Genomic DNA, 19,212 nt, shown 5'->3' on the forward strand with positions numbered 1-19,212 from the left:
AAGCCATATTGGTAGATTCCTCTTCTGCCGCCGTCATGTCTACCAATCATTCCACAGCTGGCGAGATCGCCATCGCCGAAGATAGTTTAAGAATATGGAGCTGCGTTACATGTCGGCGTCGCAAAGTGAAATGCGACAGAAAAGACCCTTGCTCTAATTGTGTCAAGAACCAAATCGAATGCCACTTTCCCGTCACTGGTCGTCTTCCACGCCGACGAGATCCCGCGGCGTGGAAGTCCCCAACTGAGAAGCAAGCCGAACTACTAGATCGATTGAGGCGCCTTGAATCACTCGTTACAGAACTTGCAGCACAAGTGGAAGACGGCCCGGACAAGATCCAATCCCTATTCACGGGGCCATTGACCAGTGCCACAGGTGTCATCCATTCTGGAGAAACAGTCAACGCTGCTGTTGGGAAGCAAGGACCACCAGATTCGGAGTCACCCATGGCAGTTGGCGAATTGATATCTGCCATGAAATCTTCATTTCAAGGAGAGACAAATGAAGACTTTGGAAGATTGGTTGTTGGAAAAGAAGCCGGTTTGCAAATCGGAAAGGGTTTCTGGTCCATTTTCTGCAATGAGGTGTGGCTGAACTCCCAGCACTTATCCACAAATGAGAGGCTAATGGTGATTGATTAGGTTGAGCACATATTTCAAGGTATTCAAGATGTGACTTCCGATATATCAGGCTCAAACCTTGAGGCCACTTCATCGAACAGCCAAAGACAATCACATAGCATCTACTCGGACTTTTATTTAGGAAACCAGTATACAAGAGATGTCCCTCAAAGCCTCGATGCTTTATACCCCCTACCATCACAGATGTTTTTCATCTGGAGGACATATGTAGAGAACGTTGTTCCATTCATTAACGTCATTGATATTGCAGCTGTGGAAGAGGTGGTAAATAATTTGAGGGGCAATTTTGACTCCCTTGAGCCGAGCTTGCAGGCCTTATTATTTGCGGTATCCTTGGCAGCAATCACATCATTGGATGAAGAAGAAACTCTGGCTTGTTTCGACACACCGAGAATTGGGCTAATTGCTCGATTTCGCCTTGGAACAGAGCGGGCGCTCGCCAATGCCGAGCTGTTGATGACGAGAAAAATTGAAACTATCCAAGCATTCGTAATATATCTCTCGCTTCTACCATACATTGGAAGCCAGGAACTGTTATCGCCATTTATGGGCCTCTTACTAAGGATTGCGACATCTTTACAGCTGCACAGAGATGCTGAAAACTTCAAAATGCCTACTCTGACCAAAGTTGAGATTGAGATACGTCGCCGACTGTGGTGGCAGATTATCTTCCTTGACTCAAAATCTCGATCAAAACGTACAGCAGGATTGTCAGCATCAGATACAATGTTCGACACTAAAACTCCAAGCCATATGTTGGAAGATGGTAAAGGAGCATTCTTGGATCCTTCTAACGCACAAAACCAGTCTATTGTTTGCATCATACGGTGTGAAGTATGGCTATTGTCTCGTTTCTTGAACGCAAATCGGCCAAATCCCTTGGAGCAGAAACTCGATGCTTTCAATCGGACAAGATCAAGGCTAGAGACCTTATGCATGCCAAGTGTATCATCAAACCATGCTCTAACATCTCTAGTCAAGACTATGACATCACTTGTGCTTTCTAAAGTCGAGCATGCGATATATCTACAGCATCTTCACAATCTGAAAGAGCTCTCTCAAATGCCATCCCAGGAAATGATGCAACATCATTTAGACTTATCAATAGATATCCTCAAACAAGCTCATTGTCTACGAACAGAGCCTTCTTGGAAGAGATGGAGATGGCAACTACAAGGAGACTTTCCATGGGCTTCAATGAGCGTGGTGTTCATCCAGCTCTGCCAGTCTCCCTGGTCGGCGATTTCTGAGAAAGGATGGGCACTAACACACCTAATTTTTGAAGAAACCAGAGACAAAGTAAAACTTAGTCCATCCTGGAACAAGTTAAACAAGCTTATTATCGCCGCCGAAGTCCATCGAGGGAGGAATCCAGCAGAGGGGACATTACGCGTGCGTTCCCAAAATAAGCCATATACAGCCAGCCTCATCAATACGGAGGAGAGCATCAGTGGTGCTTCCGAAACCTTAGTGACTCAATCGGCCAATACTCATATTCCGCTCGATTACCCTGAGTCCAGCCAGGCCGCATTCGACAATAGGTCAGAGATTGATGAATCGAATAAATTTGAATCTGCTATGGCATTTTATCCTATGGAATGGCACCCATGGGATGAGGGACTCGCCAGTGACAACGAATTTTTGGACTTCGATTTTGCAAATATCGAAGAATCGCTGGAACTATAGCGGAAAGAGGTCATTAGTAATTATAAATACCTATAAACAAAAGGGGGGATTGTTCCAGATGAGTAAAATTACGCGGAGAATATTACAGAACAGTTTTCAAATCAGATATTTTATCGTAGGAACTGCGCTAAAACAGGATGTGTTTTTATATCCGATCTGCGGCGGATATAGCACGAGGACTAGATTCCCCGAGTCCTGAGGTCAATCGGGCTCCTTCGCCTTCCCCTAGCCTCACGGGTGAAAAATAAGCAATACTTAGACATATAGTTCGCATTAACCGTATTACTACACCCTGTATCTTTAGGAATTATGTATGACCATTTGAATTATCTATTAGTAAGTCAATGGAAGAGGTGGACACTGAGAGACGTAGGTATTATCCCAAGACCGCCTTTATGTGGGCTTGGCTGATATTGCCAGGATTTGAATGGTTGGGCCAGCCATCTCAGCTTCCATATATAATATGAATACTCGCCTGTAACAAAGCCGTTGTTTTCTCTACAACAATACTTTAATAGTGTCACAATGATTGCGTTGAGCACCATTACCCTCCTCAGTGTCCTCTGCACCGCAGTGGACGCGTTTTCCGTCCCAAACGTGAACGCGACGTTCAGCAAGTCGCCCAAGCCGTTTGAGATTCGTGTTGATCGAAATTTCATTGAGGATACAAGACTTCGAGTGGCACATGCTAGGGCTCCGGTCTTCATGGGAGCGATCGGCGAAGGCCCAAGCCCTGAAAATTACACCAACGTTCGAGACTACTGGGTCAATGAATACGACTGGAATACCACCGAGTCGTCCATTAATAGAAAGTGGGTTAAAATAGCTGTTGAACTGTCTTAATTACTGTACTAACAGAAATTGAAAAGGTTAAAACAATTCACGACCGTTGTTGCACCAATTATCGGAAACAGCTCGAATCCAGTTCCATTACACTTCGTTCACCACCGTTCATCGCGCGACGACGCCATTCCTTTGCTCTTTATCCATGGGTGGCCAGGCTCGTTTCTGGAAGTCAGCAATATCATCGATGACTTAACGAACCCTCCTAACAGATCTGTGCCGGCGTTTCATGTAGTCGCTCCGTCAATACCTGGATTTGGATTTTCTCCGGCACCTCAGCGCCCGGGGTTTGGTCCGGTCGAAACCTCTCATGCTTTTAACGCATTAATGAATCAACTGGGTTACCAGAAATATGTCATCCAGGGCGGCGATTTTGGGGGTGTTATTCTTCGTTTCCAGGCCCATCTTTTCCCAAAGAATGTCGTCTCCGTGCTTAGCAATTTTTGGATCATCCAGCCAGGAGAAAATGACATCCGCAGGCTTGCCGAGGGGTTATCAACTCCGGATGAGGTCGCCTACATTAACATTTTGGAAACATATATCAACCAGGCATCTGGATATCGCGTCATGCAAGAAACGCAGCCTCTTACAGCAGCCTTTGCTATGTCAGACTCTCCACTGGGCTATGCGATGTGGATCTTTGCTTTGATGAATGAGGTCATTGACCCAACAGTCAAATCTTGGACCCCCGAAGAGATCATCACCTGGTCAATGATGTATTATATACAAGGACCTTATGGTGGTATGCGTTTCTACAAGGAGGTTGCCAATGACGGGGCCTTGGAAGCGGCTGACTTTGGCACTCTCCCGCTTGTGGAGGTGCCAGCGGCGATCAGTCAATTTCCTTATGATATCACTTATCGAATGCCATTGGAATGGGCTAAGCGTGGAGGAAACGTTATTAGGCGGAATGTGCACAGCCATGGCGGTCACTTTGCCGCCTACGAGGTGCCTCATCTTTTACTCCAAGATATCTGGGATTGGTTCGGTGATGAAGAGACTTCCGGAACGAAAGCTTTCATAAATTAACTGTCAATCATGGTAAACGTTATATATTCATTTGTATCTTATGAGAGACAATGAATGCAGTGTCTATGTTTATAAACATGATTCACCGGGTTCATTAGATCGTAATTCATCATAGTCTCGTCGTGTGACTGTCTTAACCACCTGCGAATTAGATGGTTTGTAGAGGATGCTGTGACTTCATGATTTGTGTTTTACAATCTATCAAATTAGCTACAAACGTAAAACGTGAAGGGCAAGATTTGTTTATGAGTAAATGCGGTAGGTAGCATTAATTACCGACCAATCTTACGAATTTCTAGCCAGCGCAAAGGGGGGAATACTATCATGGCCCACGAACAGCCAACCCAAATGCCAAGATCAGCGCCAGTTGGACTGGCGAGCTTAGCAATAGGACCAACATAATAAATCTGGTACATGCATAGGATTGCCCCGACCCATCCAATGATAAACGCTGTGAATGCAGCAAGACCGAGCGGCAACCGTTTTGGATCAGACCAAGCCGTCCAGTCAAACCCGCGGGTTTTGCGGAATATCAAATGTTCTTCCAAAGTGATTACTAGGAAGATGGTAACCCAGTAGCCCATCAGAGCTAAAAAGTTCTCAAAGATATCATAGAGGTTGTTGCGCCCACCCAAAGCACATACAGTGTAGATGACAACACCAACACATGAAAGGATCCAGCGGGGTATTCGCGCACCGTATCGACCCAGCACTTGGAAACATAGAGCGGCAGAATATGTCCCGGGGATATTGTTTGCAACAAGGCCGAGGGCAACAATAACGCCGAGAAATTTTCCAAACCCTCCCAGCCCTTGGTAGCCTGCAACAACAAGGGCTCCAGACGACACATCGTTTGCAGCGCTCCATGATGCGTCAGTAAAGGTGCCAGAAGCAAGGCCAACACCTAGGAGGTTGGCAAAAGCCATCGCCAGACCGACGCCCGCGGTCGTCATCGCGAACGTCTTCCACTTCTTCGTGTTTTCCGGATAGTATACGTAAAAGTCTGCTCCCGCGGGGGTCCAAGCTACGGCCGAGGACAGGCAAAGGGAGAAGAAAGAGAGGCGGTTGCCATTAATGGTCGAAGTGCTCCCAGTTGACTGGATGGAGGTGTCAAATTTAGGGCCAGCAGAACCAACCAAAATAAAGGCTGCAATGAGCTGCGGAAGCCATGCCCATCTAGAGTTGCGCCATTCGGTCAATCTCCAAGGCACTAACTTCGACAGACAAGCGATAGAAAAGGGAGTCAGTCTACCTACCTTTCGTATGTCTGAAAGATTGACATGCCAAAAAGCACAATAATCCAGGAAATGACGGCAATTATGATGATGCCGACAATGACGGTGAGGTGGTCATCAGCGACTGCGGATAGGATTTGCCCCCCGACAAGGCAATCAATCATGCCATAACCCAACATAATCACAATGTTCAGGATGGTGCAAATCTTGCTGGGCCAATAGCCCATAAAATACCTCGCCAAAACCTAGGAGCATAAAGAATCAGAGCCATAGGGAGATTATTGGGTTGGCCCACGCAAGCCCTGAGGGTTAAAATAAAGAAGAGGGAAAGGGAAACACTCTTTCATACCATGGTGCGATTCCCGCTGACTGGGCCAAAAGTGCTGATATAGGCAACTCCCATAGCTCCTAAGATGGCGCCAAAAGTTGCGCATAGCGCTGCATCCGTGAAGCCTAGAGAATAGTCAAGTGGTCCAAGCATGCCAACGGCCATGTTGTTGGCGGTGATGTTGGAACTGAACCATAACATCGTCATCTGCATGTAGCTGGAGGCACCAACTTTCTCTAATCGCTCCGTGACTGGCACTCGCTCGATCCCGCGAGCCTCGAAATGCTTAAGGCTGAGAATTCGCTGATTTACGCGAGCGAAGAATCCGCTAGGGGGCGCCACTCCCCCTTCTGAGATCTGGCTTTCCAACGTGGGCTTAGAGCCATCAGTTGCTGTGTCATTCTCGGCCTTCTCCATCGGTGCGGTGTTGGATGGAGGGAACGAGACTCATTCGCGCGGAGACAAAAAGAGGGGAAGCAAAAACGAAAATAGAAATGAAGAAATGAGAAAACGAAAGGAAGAAAGAAAGACAGGAAGTAATGGACAGATAAGAAAGATATTGAAACTCGACTCGTGCAAAAACAGAGAGAAAAAAACTCTTATCGGCCGGTGTACACAACGGAAAACGCGGAAAACATGGCAACTCGGCAACTTGGTCCACTTAAATCGACTTGAATCGCAGATTTCAACTAGCTCGCGTGACTCATATTGTCAATCGAAATTCTCATTAATATAAAGATTGCTGGTCGCTTCACTTACGTGCTTACATGAGGAACATTCCTCAGAATAGTCCTATATAATACACGAGGAACAATGCGATTAGGTGCTGTTCCATGTTGTATCAGACTGGAAAAGAACATTAGCGGCGATTCCTCTGCAAGTAAGCGATGCCTCCGCAGTGGATCAAATGCTACGAGCCGCCCTTGGTGTGTCGCGGCATCAGGAACCGTGCTCCCATCCCGCGCGGGCTGTTGCTTCGGGAGGTGATGCGGCGTTAAGCCAAGCACACATTTAATCAAGCGACCAATCACTTTAAGCATGGATCCGGATCTAGGTTTGGATGAAGCTATAATCAAGTACATAATGAGATCTTATGTTCAGTGCTAGGCTCGGAACATTGTTGTGTAATTGGATTACGTATATAGCCACCATTAGTGTAAGTTGAAGACTCACATCCTCGTATCGTCGTGCCTTGTAGCTGGCCCTCCGGATATTTCTGGCAAATCAGCAGCTACAGCGGTCAACGGAAAAACGAGGTTAACCTCACTCCTGTACGCCGATCTCGAGATCAAGACTCCACATGGACGTCATTGAGGAGGGAGACAGAGCATCATACGGCTCAATGTCGCCCATGGACAGACAAACATCACGACGAAACATACAAAAGGGCAAAAGACTGACGAGATATACGTGAATTTGTGCAGTGCGACTGGGAAAACTTGAGGCTAAATGGTTCACCTTGCTCGCCACTGAAACCGGTTGACCAGGGAGAATGTTTGCGGGCTGACGCAACAATAAATGGTTTTGTTCCCATCGTTAACATGTCTGAGGTAGTCTCCGAGTATTTTCTTTGGCTGCTAGAAACTCAATCTTAAATGTAGTGATTGCACATCGTGAGCCCCCTCCTTATCAATAGCGCAATTGCTGTCATAGCACAAACACAAATAGTGCTACAATTGAGTTGAAATAACTGCGACTTTGTGTATTATCGTACTACTTTATGAAATGTATATTTAAATCGCTCCATGTAGGCCGTACTCAATTGACCAGTTGGTACTCTTGACTGACTGCTCCCAAGCCATCTTTAGTATAGAGTGCGAGGAAATGCGTTTGATCGACGGTATACAGCCCGGGCCAGTGCGAGCCCGCATCACCTGTGATAGTGGTTCCGCTCCAGGTAGAGCCTCCGTCCGTGCTAGCAACGACTTTCATCTGGGCTCCATCGATACCATTGCCACCGGTGCCGGCCACATCCTCGTTTGTCATAAAGCTTGTAACAAGGGTGCCACCAACATTGACAACCTGAGGAGCCCCTGCATTCTTCCCATTGCGCGCCGTATAGAGACGCGCTCGCTGTCCCCATGAGTTACCATCATCATGCGACAAGACATAGTCGATAGAGAAGGGACCCGACTCTGTATTCTCGAAAACGGCACTAATTATACGAATTATTATTAGTTTACAACAGTATCGTTGTTAACAGACGGCAGTGTAAGCTCACATTAGATTACCAGAGTTATTGATATTCGCGACGCCAATCATTCCATCGCGCGATGTGCGATCACCTCCAGAGACCTTGATCCAGTTCGACCAAGTCAGCCCTCCGTCAGTGGAGCGCTTCATGTAGCCATCTTGATCATTAGCATTGTTCTCAGCGGAGTAGTAGCACTGTAGTGAACCGTCTGCAGCAAGACGGAGAAAAGGTTCCCAGAGGCCATTAGGGGTACCTGGGGTGGCTGCTTGCTGCTCCACGGTCGATAGGTAAAGAAAGCTGGCGCCACCATCATCGGAGTATGAAACGGTAATTCGGTAATATGTGTAAGAGCCTCCTGAGCGATCATGGTTCCGATAAGCGTATACGATACGTCCACTGGGAAGCTGCAGGGGTATAGCGTTATCAACGTCATGAGCAGTTGAATCGGCACGGTAGACTTCGCCAACAAAGTGCCATGAAGTACCGCCATCGTTGGAGCCAGCAAGCCTAAGAATGCTTTGATTGTTTTCATGGGCGGTATAACCCGCAATCAAACCTCCATTGTTGGTGGAGCTTGCCCGAATATATACTCCATTTGTGTCTATAACATTAGGCGAGCCAGCCTGAGTCACAATGCCGGGTGATCGTTGATCGAGACTGGCAGGATTGCCTAGAACTCCGAAAGGAATGAGTAAAGCTAGAAATATTTTAGGGGAAAACATTCTTAATAGCGGGCTAATGCTGGACAAGTTGATATAAATACAATCATCAGCAGCATTGACAGGGAGACTGGTAGTTTTTATATCTCGAGCAAGGAAACATACAGCCTAAGGCTGCGAGCATGGACGTTTACCCCATAGAATGCTTAAACACCATCTCGCGGTCCGTTTCAATTTTGTCATAGCTTCCTATCCTAGTATAGCCTGATGATCATCCCCGCTGAAGGATTTTGTTTACTCTGGGAGTACTCGATCGGGAGTTCCGAGCCGGCTGCCTAGCAAGAGATCGTCGTTGAAAGAATCCTGTTGGTTCCACTTTCCAAGCCGCAATTGTCAGACTCGAATGTTGTATCTTTAGGTAGTTTGATCGCTCGAAACAGGTATCGTATCCCGAATATATTTACGAACTCCTGTCTTGAACAAGTGGCCATAGAGCATGTTTACAACACTCTACTATTGGAAGGCGTCTTCCATCGTACTGGACTCCCCTCTCAAAAAATATCAATCATGTCAGGTTAGCGGACAAATAAACTGACGAGTACATCTAACCCACAATTCAGAATACCAGAATAGCTACATAGTACACGCTAACTGGCTGCGCAAGCGAGATGTTAAGTAACTCACGAGACGCGAATACGACTCCGCCTTTACGTTTCCTTGTAATAACTATATTACTCTAATGGATCCGTATAGCTCGGTATATTTCCCAAATCCTGGGTAGCAGTTAGAGCTAAAGGACCGGTAACTGGAATCAGGTGGTTTCAAATACTACAATACAAGCTCCACATTGATGCGAGATCAGGTATGGATTATTTGACATTCATTCCCCTATGGCAACGTAGCCCACCTTGGCAAATGAGCGTATTACCCTGGTGACTGAGCGTATAAGTGGTACGCTCTTAGCGTCAAAACTTGGGTTTATGCGACCCAATCCGACGCAGATATGGTGTAGCATTGCATATTCGGGAACTACGGAGTACCGGTGGATATATTTACTGTCTGAGCTTGAGAAGAACGCCTTAGTTACACGAAATCTGTTACACGCTACATATTTATTGTGGTTTTGGAAGCAAATTTAGGCTAACCTTTTTTTCTTCTTCGTTCCATACAAGACCTCCCCTTTCGTCTACAAGATCTTTCATTGAGCCACAATTCATATCAGACAATACAAAACTCAAGCTAACGAATCTTGCGTCTCGGCTTGGATTATTCATCATAACTCTCAGTCCAAGTCTCGGTTCGGCTGAACATCTTACATTACTAAATCTTTTAAAAACGCATCTTTGGCATTTCAAATTTAATGCCAACACCTCTCACGGGCCGGCTAGTTCATAAAGCTCGCCAGCTCCAGGTTGGGAGGACTTTGGTAACTCCCTCAACTTCAGACTTGGCCTCGGGATCGGTTTTGGGGTTGATCTCTAACGCGGCAGAAGCTATCGCTAGTCTCGCCGTAAACGAGGCTATTGCGGATATTGTCAATCGTCCTTTTGTAGTTTTCGTAGCTTAATAATTTATACATAAGTGGGAGCTCCTCGTTAACCGTGGTAAAGAAATTATAACATGATAGTCTTGTATAGTGTTAAAACATATATGTAATATGCTCAAGTGTTGTATTTTGTTTGGGTGTAGCTTCGTGAGAATAGTAGTAGTAAAAATAGCAATATTCTACGGTGAAAATAGGAAGACTTAAATTTGTAACCTCTGATGGAAGTGCAGGACAATACCTCACCATAAATCTCGAGTCTCATCAATTCCGTAGCAAATACATTGAGCGTTGCCTAAAAGTTATATTTATTGCGAGGATAATGGTAAAAAAGGTGCGACGACCAGTTGAGTGAAAGGCCCTGTCTCAGCTCTTGGCGCAATGTCCAATATCACCCCTTGTCTTATTCCGATCGGGAACGGCCGATCGAATTCAACCTTAGAGGTCAGGCCATACCATTGGCGGAAGCAGATAAAGTATGACCGATAAAGATTCAGCTGCAGTTGACTGTTGTACTTAGCTTATTTGTAAATCTAAACCCAACTTCTTTCGTGAATTAAAATACATGTTCAACAATATCTAAAGAGTACAAATAAAAATTTAAGCATAAATCCGTAGAAAAAGTTGTGCTTAGTGACTAAAATTCGGTTTGCTGGAACAATTTGATCAATTGTACTCTGTAGTCCACCGATGGAGATAATCCTGAAGTGGCTGCACAAAGCCTTTCCTCTCCACTTTCCAACGCACGCCTTCAGCAACTTTCACGACTAGATATTAACCCTGGGCTAGTATCAGGCCGCTCATTCTGACTCTATCGTGCGGAACTACTGCATAAATAAGAACCTTTACCTGAGTTTCCTATTTTTTGTTTGTTCTAAGGCAGCAGTCATTATGAGACTATTTATAATCAGCATGCACATGTAACAGCACAACCAACACAATTCACAGCCAACACTGAACTTACATGCAAAATTTCGTGGCAGGGGGAGAAAATAGCGCAAAGGTGACACGCTTTTCGGAACGATTGGAAGATTCCAATCGCTGTATAGTAATGCTTCAGAATACTTGAACGAAGGCAGAGATAAGAACAAATAGTACCAATATAAGCATCCCTTCGTTGCCAACAAGCTTAGAGGTATTATAATAGAAACCTACCGAGCGTAATGTTAACCAGCTGATGAGCTGTTGCCTGAAATCTACTTAGCTAAAGTTGACAATACAAATATCGGTAGCCTGGGGATTTTATCCGCCTTGCTCAAGGCAACGGGATTTATCCCTGGCAATTGCTAAAGTGCTGCATGAGCAACTCTCATACTTATAGCGCCAGTCGCAACATTTCGCCGGCTTCTTAGAATATACCCATATCTCATTTTCTTTACTCACTGTCTCCGTTTAGAAACAAAAAGATGGCTCCTTTAGTTCTAACTTGTCCCATTCCACTTTGGGAAAATGGCCGGTTTTCAACTTGCGTTCAAGAGCAGTACTTGGGAAACCTAGCCCCGTTCGCGGCGGTCAGCGTATCGTTGGCGCTGCTGCTGTTGTCTACATTCCAACCTTGGCGACATCTCCAACGACAACCAGAGGGGTTTGTACCGTTAGCAAGCTCCGATCCTGATACCAACCATCGGCGAACTATCGCAAACGCCCCGTCATTAATTGCCACCCATGGCTGGTGGCTCAGCCGCCTTGAAGGTTTACTCCTTGCGGCAATCACAGCCATACTTTTTTTCTTCGTCTTGTTCGTAGAACGAAGATCAGACAGCATCTCTCCGCTTGGGCTTCTCTTCATGTCGGCATATAATCTTGTCATGTGGTACGTACGGCAATGGAATCTGCCTGTGGAATCAGGAGTTATGAAGCGCATTCGATCTCACTCTAGCTAGTGTGATTTACGTATTATACTGGCTCTGTCTCGTCTTTATCGTCCTATCGACCGGCAGTGAGCAGCCCAACAAGGCCTGGGCTCTTGTGAATATTCTTTTGGGTGTCCTTTTTACACTTGTTCTTCTGCTCCATTCCAGAGCACCAAATATTATTGTGGAGGCCATTTCAGGCTGGCTTTCTGCATCAATTCATTTAAGCGAAGAAACCTCAGCAAGTTTAATATCACGCTGGACTTTTTCATGGGCAGGCTCTGTTATTTGGAAAGCCTTTAGAGCTCATCTGAGTACCTCTGACCTATACGAGCTTAACTGGGATGACAAAGCCAGAATCACAAGTCGGCTGTTCAGCAAAGCCACGCCTGTAACACTGAAACTTGTTTGGAGACTCTATCACTTTACAAAACATGACTTGTTTAATCAGGGTGCGTGGGCGGTTCTCTTTAGCTTAACCAGCTTCTGCCCGGCGTTTCTCCTTCGATACATTCTTGACTACCTTGATTCGCCAAGCACCATGTCCCAAAACAATGCCTGGCTTTGTGTTGGGGGCCTTCTGGTTGCTGGAATCGTGAAGGGTATTGCAGATTGCCAGTGTGAATCGCTGGGTCGCAAAATCAGTGTAAGACTGCGGGCTATCATGATCGACCAGATATTTTCGAAAGTACTCAAAAAAGGGATCTCAAGGCCTACAAAATCATCACCAGAGGAAGGAAATTCCTCTGGCGACATTCATGCTACCGATGGAACAATTCTCAATTTAATGGCCGTAGATGCGGCTAATGTTAGTGAAGTTAGTGCACACATGCACCTCACATGGGTCAATTTCCCTCTCCAGGTTTTGGTCGCATCTCTATCGCTGTATAGCATACTAGGTTCTAGTGGCATTCTTGGCGTGATGCTAATGATTGCTCTTCTGCCACTAAATGTTTTGGTCTCAAAACGCCAGGTAGCAGCGCAAATGAAAGTGTTGAGCGCAGCCGATGCTCGTGTTCAAGCAAGCAACGAACTCATTACCAACATCCGCGTCATCAAACTCTGCGCTTGGGAAGAGGAATTTCGGAGAAAAATTCGCCTATTGCGAACGGCTGAGCTCTCGGAGCTGCGGGTTCGTTTTTTCTGGTGGTCGATATCCATGACTGTATTCTATTCCTTGCCTTTCATCACTACAATTCTAACGTTGTTCATCTATACGATTGTCGAAAAACAAAAGTTAGAAACCAAAGTCGCCTTCCCTGCTCTAGCCATCTTCGCAGTCTTACGCATTCCATTAGATAGAATGTCGTCCATGATATCATTCCTTCTTCAGGCACAGGTCTCCATCAGCCGGATTGAGAAGTTCTTGAAAGAGAAAGAGACCAGCCGAGAAGAACAGTTAATGGGAAGTGATGCGCGAATGATTGGCTTCGATAATGCTACACTTGAATGGTCAGTCCAGGACGTTGTGGGTATCGGTGCCGGAGAAGACATTCAACCCGCTGAAAATCCGCCTACGCAGGAATTTCGTTTATCAAATCTTGAAATAAAATTTCACAAGAATGGCCTCAATCTAGTTTGCGGCCCCAGTGGATCAGGAAAGTCGTCACTGCTGCTAGCGCTGTTGGGGGAGATGGAACTCCTGCGAGGCCGTGTACATCTACCACTTGCAGAGCAGCCGATTGGCGATGATACTTCAATCAGCGATGCAGCATACTGTCCACAAGAGCCCTGGATAATGAACCAGACTATTCGAGCTAATATTTTTTTGGGCTGCACTTCCAAAGTCACCGTTACAAGATGGTTCTTGATGCTGTGGCCCTAAGCCGCGACATCGCAGTATTTGAGAACGGCGGTCTTGCCATTGCGGGTGAGCGCGGTAGTCGCTTGTCTGGTGGTCAGAAACAAAGAGTTGCATTAGCAAGAGCATTGTACAGTCACGCTCAATTCCTTCTTTTGGATGATTGTCTTAGTGCACTAGACTCGCGTACTGGAAGACATATACTTTTTCACGCAATTAAAGGTCCCTTGATGGAAGGCAGAACATGTATTCTTGCGACACATCATTCTCAGCTTGTTCTCCCTCATTGCGACTATGCGGTCTTCCTGGAGAATGGCATAGTAAAGCGGCAAGGAACTGCTTCAGAGCTTATGCAATCAGGTATCACTGGGGAGAACACGCCGGCTACAAATGCGAAAGACGGGTTCAGGCCGATAGACTTTACACATCACCCACAAATGGTTGCATCTCCTTTACTTTCGCCCGGAGCTTCTGTAACAGAACCGCCAGACAGCTGGATTGGAAATATAAATGCAGTCTCGGAGACTAAAGATGAATCGATATACTGCGAAGATCAGATGAGAGGAGCTGTTTCTCTGTCTGTGATAAGAGTCTACCTCAGATCTATGGGGGGGTGGTGGTTTTGGGCAGTTGTGTTCTTTGCATTTGCCCTTCAGCAAATTACATCTCTCGGAACAAACCTCTGGATCAAGGTATGGGCTCATGAGTTCGATGAGGCAGAGGAAACGCCACCAACGTCTCATGTGAAATCTGTTTACTACCTTGCAGTGTATGGTCTCATCTGCTTGGCATACATACTTGTCTCATTTATTCGCGATCTCACGACATTCTCTGGAGCACTCAAAGCCTCAGCTCAAATACTCGACCGCTTACTAGACTCAATTATTCATGCGCCCCTGATATTCTTCGACAAGGTTCCGTTTGGTCAAATCACGAATCGTTTCTCCAGAGATGTGGAAGCAGTTGACCAAGAAGTGGCTCCTCACTCAATGAGCACATTTTATACATTCTGTTCGCTGAGCACAGTTATTATACTGATTTCTATCACGATACCTTTATTTATTCCCGCAGCAGTCATAATTTGCTTGGCCTATTATACCATCACTGTTATATACATCAATAGTGCACGGGACCTGAAAAGGATTGAGTCTGTTCAAAGATCTCCACTGTATCAGCACTTTGGAGAGGCACTTGCGGGATATGTCAGCGTGCGTGCGTATGGACACGCAAATCGATTTACAGAAGAAAATCACGTCTTCATCGACGGATACAATCAACCTTACATTCTGAATTGGGCGGCTAAAGAATGGCTGACATTACGCATCGCTTCTCTGAGCGCTCTAATTTCTTGGCTGACGGGAACTTTCTTGCTTCGGGGTTTGGGTAGAGGAACCGTGAATGCAGGGATTGAGGCCTTGTATTCACTTACACTGCCACTTTCAGCGATAACGTGCTTTGGTTTGTCCAGTTATATGCGATAGTTCAGCAGAGCTTTAACTCAGTTGAGCGGATTATGGACTACACAGAGATCAAGCGTGAGCCAAGTGAACCACTCGAGCCATCGGCCTACGACCTTTCAACACAGTGGCCTATCCACGGCCATGTGCGTTTCCAAGGATATACTGCACGGTATGCTCCGGAGCTCAGTCCAGCTCTGTTTGATTTAAATCTTGATATTCATGCTGGACAACGAGTAGCGGTAGTCGGGCGTACCGGGGCGGGCAAAAAGCACATTGGCGCTGGCCCTTATTCGAGCAGTGGAACCTGACGCCGGCCGCATCACTATTGACGGCATAAGCATTGCCTCAGTACACTTGGTGCGTTTACGACGGGCAGTAACTGTGGTACCACAAGATCCTACTCTTTTTGGGGGCAGCTTGCGCCATAGCCTGGATCCGTTGAACCATTATTCTGACGATGATCTTCATGATGTGCTACGAAGATTACAGTTCTTCCAATCTCTACCCTCTGGAGATCTAGACCATCCGGCTGCGGCCTTATCAATGGGTCAACGCCAATTGGTTTGCATCGCGCGGGCACTACTCCGTCGCTCTCGGATCCTCATTCTCGATGAAGCCACGGCATCCATTGATCATGCCACGGATGCTTTAATCCAGGCAGGGCTGCGATCTAGTATTGCGGATGGAATAACCGTTTTAACCATCGCCCATCGCCTCCTCACTATTGCAGATTATGATCGTGTGATGGTCTTGGATTCTGGTCGGATTGTAGAACAGGGATCCGTCGCTGAGCTTTTCCAAAAGCGAGGCGATGGTGCCTTCTTTCGGCAACTGTGCGAGCAATCAGGGGATTTGGCTCACATAGAGCGAATTGTACGGGGCTTATGAATGAACTGATAATTTGTGAAGTATATGATAAGATAAACTTTCTTTTACCGTTTTTTCGGTTAAATATATTATATCGATTGAGTATATTGTGCGATGTAGTGGAACTACTGACGTTCCTTGACTCTAGCGTCATTTAATGGTAGTGACAACCAGCTATGGAATTGTGAACTAATGAGGTGGTTTTAGAAGTTGACTTAGCCAAATGACTTCGCCTCAGCTATCAATGACTCAAGGAAGTTCACTCATACTCGCATTTTACCGACCTCATACCACAGTCATAAGGGAGCACCCCGAATGATGTGATCGACTGCTCATTTCATCTTATAATGACAGTTGGGAGGAGTGGTTATATATTCGTTTCATCTTAATTTAATTTGGCTACTGTACATATATTGCAAATGTGAGCAGTCTCATGTATTGGCTATCTTTCCAAACATAGACTCAACGTTATATTAGATGTTGACGCAGCCATAAATTCGAGCTAAAGTTCCAACAACCGTTTGAACATCTTCATAGTGATTCAGACTGATACGACTACGAAATCTCTATAATAAATCGAGCCGCACGCTCGGCGATGCCGTATACTGCTGTTTGAATATGCGCAGACGGAAGAACGGGTATAATGCTTGCGTCCACAACGCGCAAATTGTTGGTGCCGTAAACGATCAGTTCCGGGTTTACCACTCCGCCGTCTTTCTTGGGGAGCATTGCACATGTTCCAACAGGGTGATATATAGAAAGCGTAGTGTTGAGAACGTACTGGCGCCAGTCCTCATCCGTCTGTACAGCCATCCCCGGTTCGAACTCAGATACCCATGCTGAAGAGAGCGGCGACGAGTTTGCAATCTTGCGACAGTATTTGATAGCCTCGATGGCGGCCTGCACGTCGTACTCGTTAGATAGGTATTGTGGGTCAATTAGCGGTTTCGTATCGACATCGGCAGACGTTATATGAATGTTGCCGCGGCTGAGAGGATGCATAACGACGCCAATAAGCGTGAAGAAGCCCTTTCCATAGAGAGGAGAACCGATGGTGGGGTATCCCTTTACTCCAGTGTAGCCATCTGAGAAAATGACTTCCACTTGCGGCGATAAAAGTGATCCAATGTACTGTAGCTTTTTCTTATCGACAACAGACCCAAGGGAAAGTACCACATTCTGGGCGAGAGAATTTAGCTTCGCAGCCATATTGCCTACCACCTGGTGCCAGTTCAGATAACTGTACCCACTACCAGTGTAGTCATATAAAGAAGTCTGTTTTGCATGCCATAATGCCAGCTGTGTGGCCGCATATGTGGTGTTGTACTTGAGTATGTCAAATGATGTAAAATTGTCCTTCAATTGGTATGATGCTTGGTACCGAACGTGGTCTTGCAAATTCTCTCCTACACCCTCAAGGTCAATAATCTGATCTATACCAGCCTTAGATAGCACCGCCTTGCTACCTATGCCGGACAGTTCTAGCAGGCCAGGGCTTTGGATAGCGCCACAAGATAGAATAACTTCTCTTCTGACACTGATGATGGTGCCGTCTTGCAGCGTAACACCGGTCGCAGTATGTGAGTTTCGACCCTTCCGTAAATTCACTTTGGCTACGCGTGTCTCTAGTAGCAGATGTAAGTTGCTCCCCGATTTCGGGATATAAGAATTAGCGGCGTAGGACCTCGTCCATGTTCGAGAGTCGATGTTGCTGGGCTGGTTCATATACCCTATAGGATTGCCACCTAAAGAATTTAAGTTATGAGGGATTCCCAGATCAGCCATAGATTGCAACCAGAGTTCTTGCTGCGCGGGTATAACCCTATTTATTATGGTATGGATTGGTCCACTGGTGCCAACTCCTTGGTCGCCATAGTTGGATGAGTTGATACCGGTAAAGGTCTCCACGTCCTTCATTGCGGCGATCATATTCTTCCAGTTCCAAGATGGGTTACCGAGTTGCTCCCAGCCGTCGTATTCCTCAGCGGCGGATCGATCCCATGTCATCAAGTTCAATGCTGAGCTTCCTCCAAGCACTTTGCCTCTGTTAGCTCCGAGAACTCGCCCATTGAGTCCAGTTTGCGGTATAGTCGTAAAATTCCAATCATAAAGAGTGCCGAGCGTCGACCCCTTCATGCCGGGGATATTTATGCGATCTTCGTCCAACGCCTCAGGGCCGGCCTCGATCAGCAGGATGGTTTTATCTGGCAGGCCTTGGCTTAGCCTAGTCGCTAGTGCTGAGCCAGCTGTGCCTCCTCCCACCACCACCTACAATAAAGTGTCAGTAGCTACAATTCTAGTTTATAGCGAGTCTACTAGAAGATGAAGACTTTTCAAGACGGCGCTGAACATACATAGTCATAAACTTGAAGTTGATCGGAATTGGAACCAGCTGTGGCAATTGAGGCGGCCACAGCAGCCACGAGCCAGGCTTTTAAGGTCGACCGTGTCATTCTCTTTATTAACAACGTGGTTGAGCCTAATAGAGGCCGGGGGAGATTAAAGCAAAAAGAGGCGAAAGAAAACAGCCTGAGCATTCACAGATATATACAGTCTCCCGATAGCCCACAAAACCCACTTCCAATGATAAATCGCAGGATATCTACGTTCTTCATAGTCTGCGCTGCAATAGGTGCAAAAGCTATAACGAAACACCACACCGCCTTTGTGTTACATTCGGGCAACGCACACAAAAACTTCGTTGCATATTGCCTAAATGTGCCGTTTAGAATCGACCAACAGCTCCGGGCAATTTCGGATCTTGACACTTCTACTCCATAGAGGAGAAAGAATAACGCTCATTCACTCGTATTCGGCGCGGAAGTCTTCTGATTTCGCCATTCTAACCGAAGTGAACCCTGCTGTCGAAAGGGACATCTTGGCCCCGAGACCAGGGTCTGGAGATGCACACTGGTTAAGAACCCTTGTCATGGGTCCAGAGTTAGCATGGGTAAACCAACAGCCTTAAAAGCTGTAGGGAATCGTGTGTCACCTTCGCTACTACGGAACAAGGATCGGGGAATCCGGAATGACAAGACCACGCAGTCTCCTCAGCATGAATCCTTCCGCCATA

At 46.3% G+C, this 19,212-nt stretch overlaps 6 protein-coding genes across 6 annotated transcripts; 3 read left to right on the forward strand and 3 right to left on the reverse strand.

The window, feature by feature from the left end:
- Positions 1 to 35: 35 nt before the first annotated feature.
- Positions 36 to 2,563, forward strand: M431DRAFT_125807 (hypothetical protein; the record flags this gene model as incomplete). The annotated part of the gene is made up of 3 exons (XM_024912257.1): positions 36 to 375; positions 454 to 584; positions 642 to 2,563. 3 exons carry the CDS (start codon positions 36 to 38, stop codon positions 2,325 to 2,327), a joined length of 2,157 nt encoding a protein of 718 aa, XP_024769661.1. The 3' UTR covers positions 2,328 to 2,563.
- A 289-nt stretch (positions 2,564 to 2,852) lies between these two features.
- Positions 2,853 to 4,199, forward strand: M431DRAFT_542600 (hypothetical protein; the record flags this gene model as incomplete). Its single annotated transcript, XM_024921129.1, has 2 exons — positions 2,853 to 3,139; positions 3,197 to 4,199. 2 exons carry the CDS (start codon positions 2,853 to 2,855, stop codon positions 4,197 to 4,199), a joined length of 1,290 nt encoding a protein of 429 aa, XP_024769662.1.
- A 272-nt stretch (positions 4,200 to 4,471) lies between these two features.
- M431DRAFT_96864 (hypothetical protein) lies at positions 4,472 to 6,179 on the reverse strand (the record flags this gene model as incomplete). The annotated part of the gene is made up of 3 exons (XM_024924878.1): positions 4,472 to 5,375; positions 5,456 to 5,679; positions 5,784 to 6,179. 3 exons carry the CDS (start codon positions 6,177 to 6,179, stop codon positions 4,472 to 4,474), a joined length of 1,524 nt encoding a protein of 507 aa, XP_024769663.1.
- A 1,341-nt stretch (positions 6,180 to 7,520) lies between these two features.
- Positions 7,521 to 8,678, reverse strand: M431DRAFT_96795 (glycoside hydrolase family 93 protein; the record flags this gene model as incomplete). Its single annotated transcript, XM_024924866.1, has 2 exons — positions 7,521 to 7,917; positions 7,984 to 8,678. 2 exons carry the CDS (start codon positions 8,676 to 8,678, stop codon positions 7,521 to 7,523), a joined length of 1,092 nt encoding a protein of 363 aa, XP_024769664.1.
- A 3,267-nt stretch (positions 8,679 to 11,945) lies between these two features.
- Positions 11,946 to 16,160, forward strand: M431DRAFT_500002 (hypothetical protein; the record flags this gene model as incomplete). Its single annotated transcript, XM_024917874.1, has 5 exons — positions 11,946 to 11,971; positions 12,099 to 13,814; positions 13,838 to 15,189; positions 15,225 to 15,521; positions 15,571 to 16,160. The coding sequence occupies 5 exons, from the start codon at positions 11,946 to 11,948 to the stop codon at positions 16,158 to 16,160; spliced, it is 3,981 nt and encodes a 1,326-aa protein (XP_024769665.1).
- Positions 16,161 to 16,694: 534 nt separating this feature from the next.
- Positions 16,695 to 18,592, reverse strand: M431DRAFT_96909 (GMC oxidoreductase; the record flags this gene model as incomplete). Its single annotated transcript, XM_024924881.1, has 2 exons — positions 16,695 to 18,407; positions 18,494 to 18,592. The coding sequence occupies 2 exons, from the start codon at positions 18,590 to 18,592 to the stop codon at positions 16,695 to 16,697; spliced, it is 1,812 nt and encodes a 603-aa protein (XP_024769666.1).
- Positions 18,593 to 19,212: the final 620 nt, after the last annotated feature.

Source organism: Trichoderma harzianum, assembly GCF_003025095.1.
Source record: "Trichoderma harzianum CBS 226.95 unplaced genomic scaffold M431scaffold_16, whole genome shotgun sequence".
NCBI lineage: Eukaryota > Fungi > Ascomycota > Sordariomycetes > Hypocreales > Hypocreaceae > Trichoderma > Trichoderma harzianum.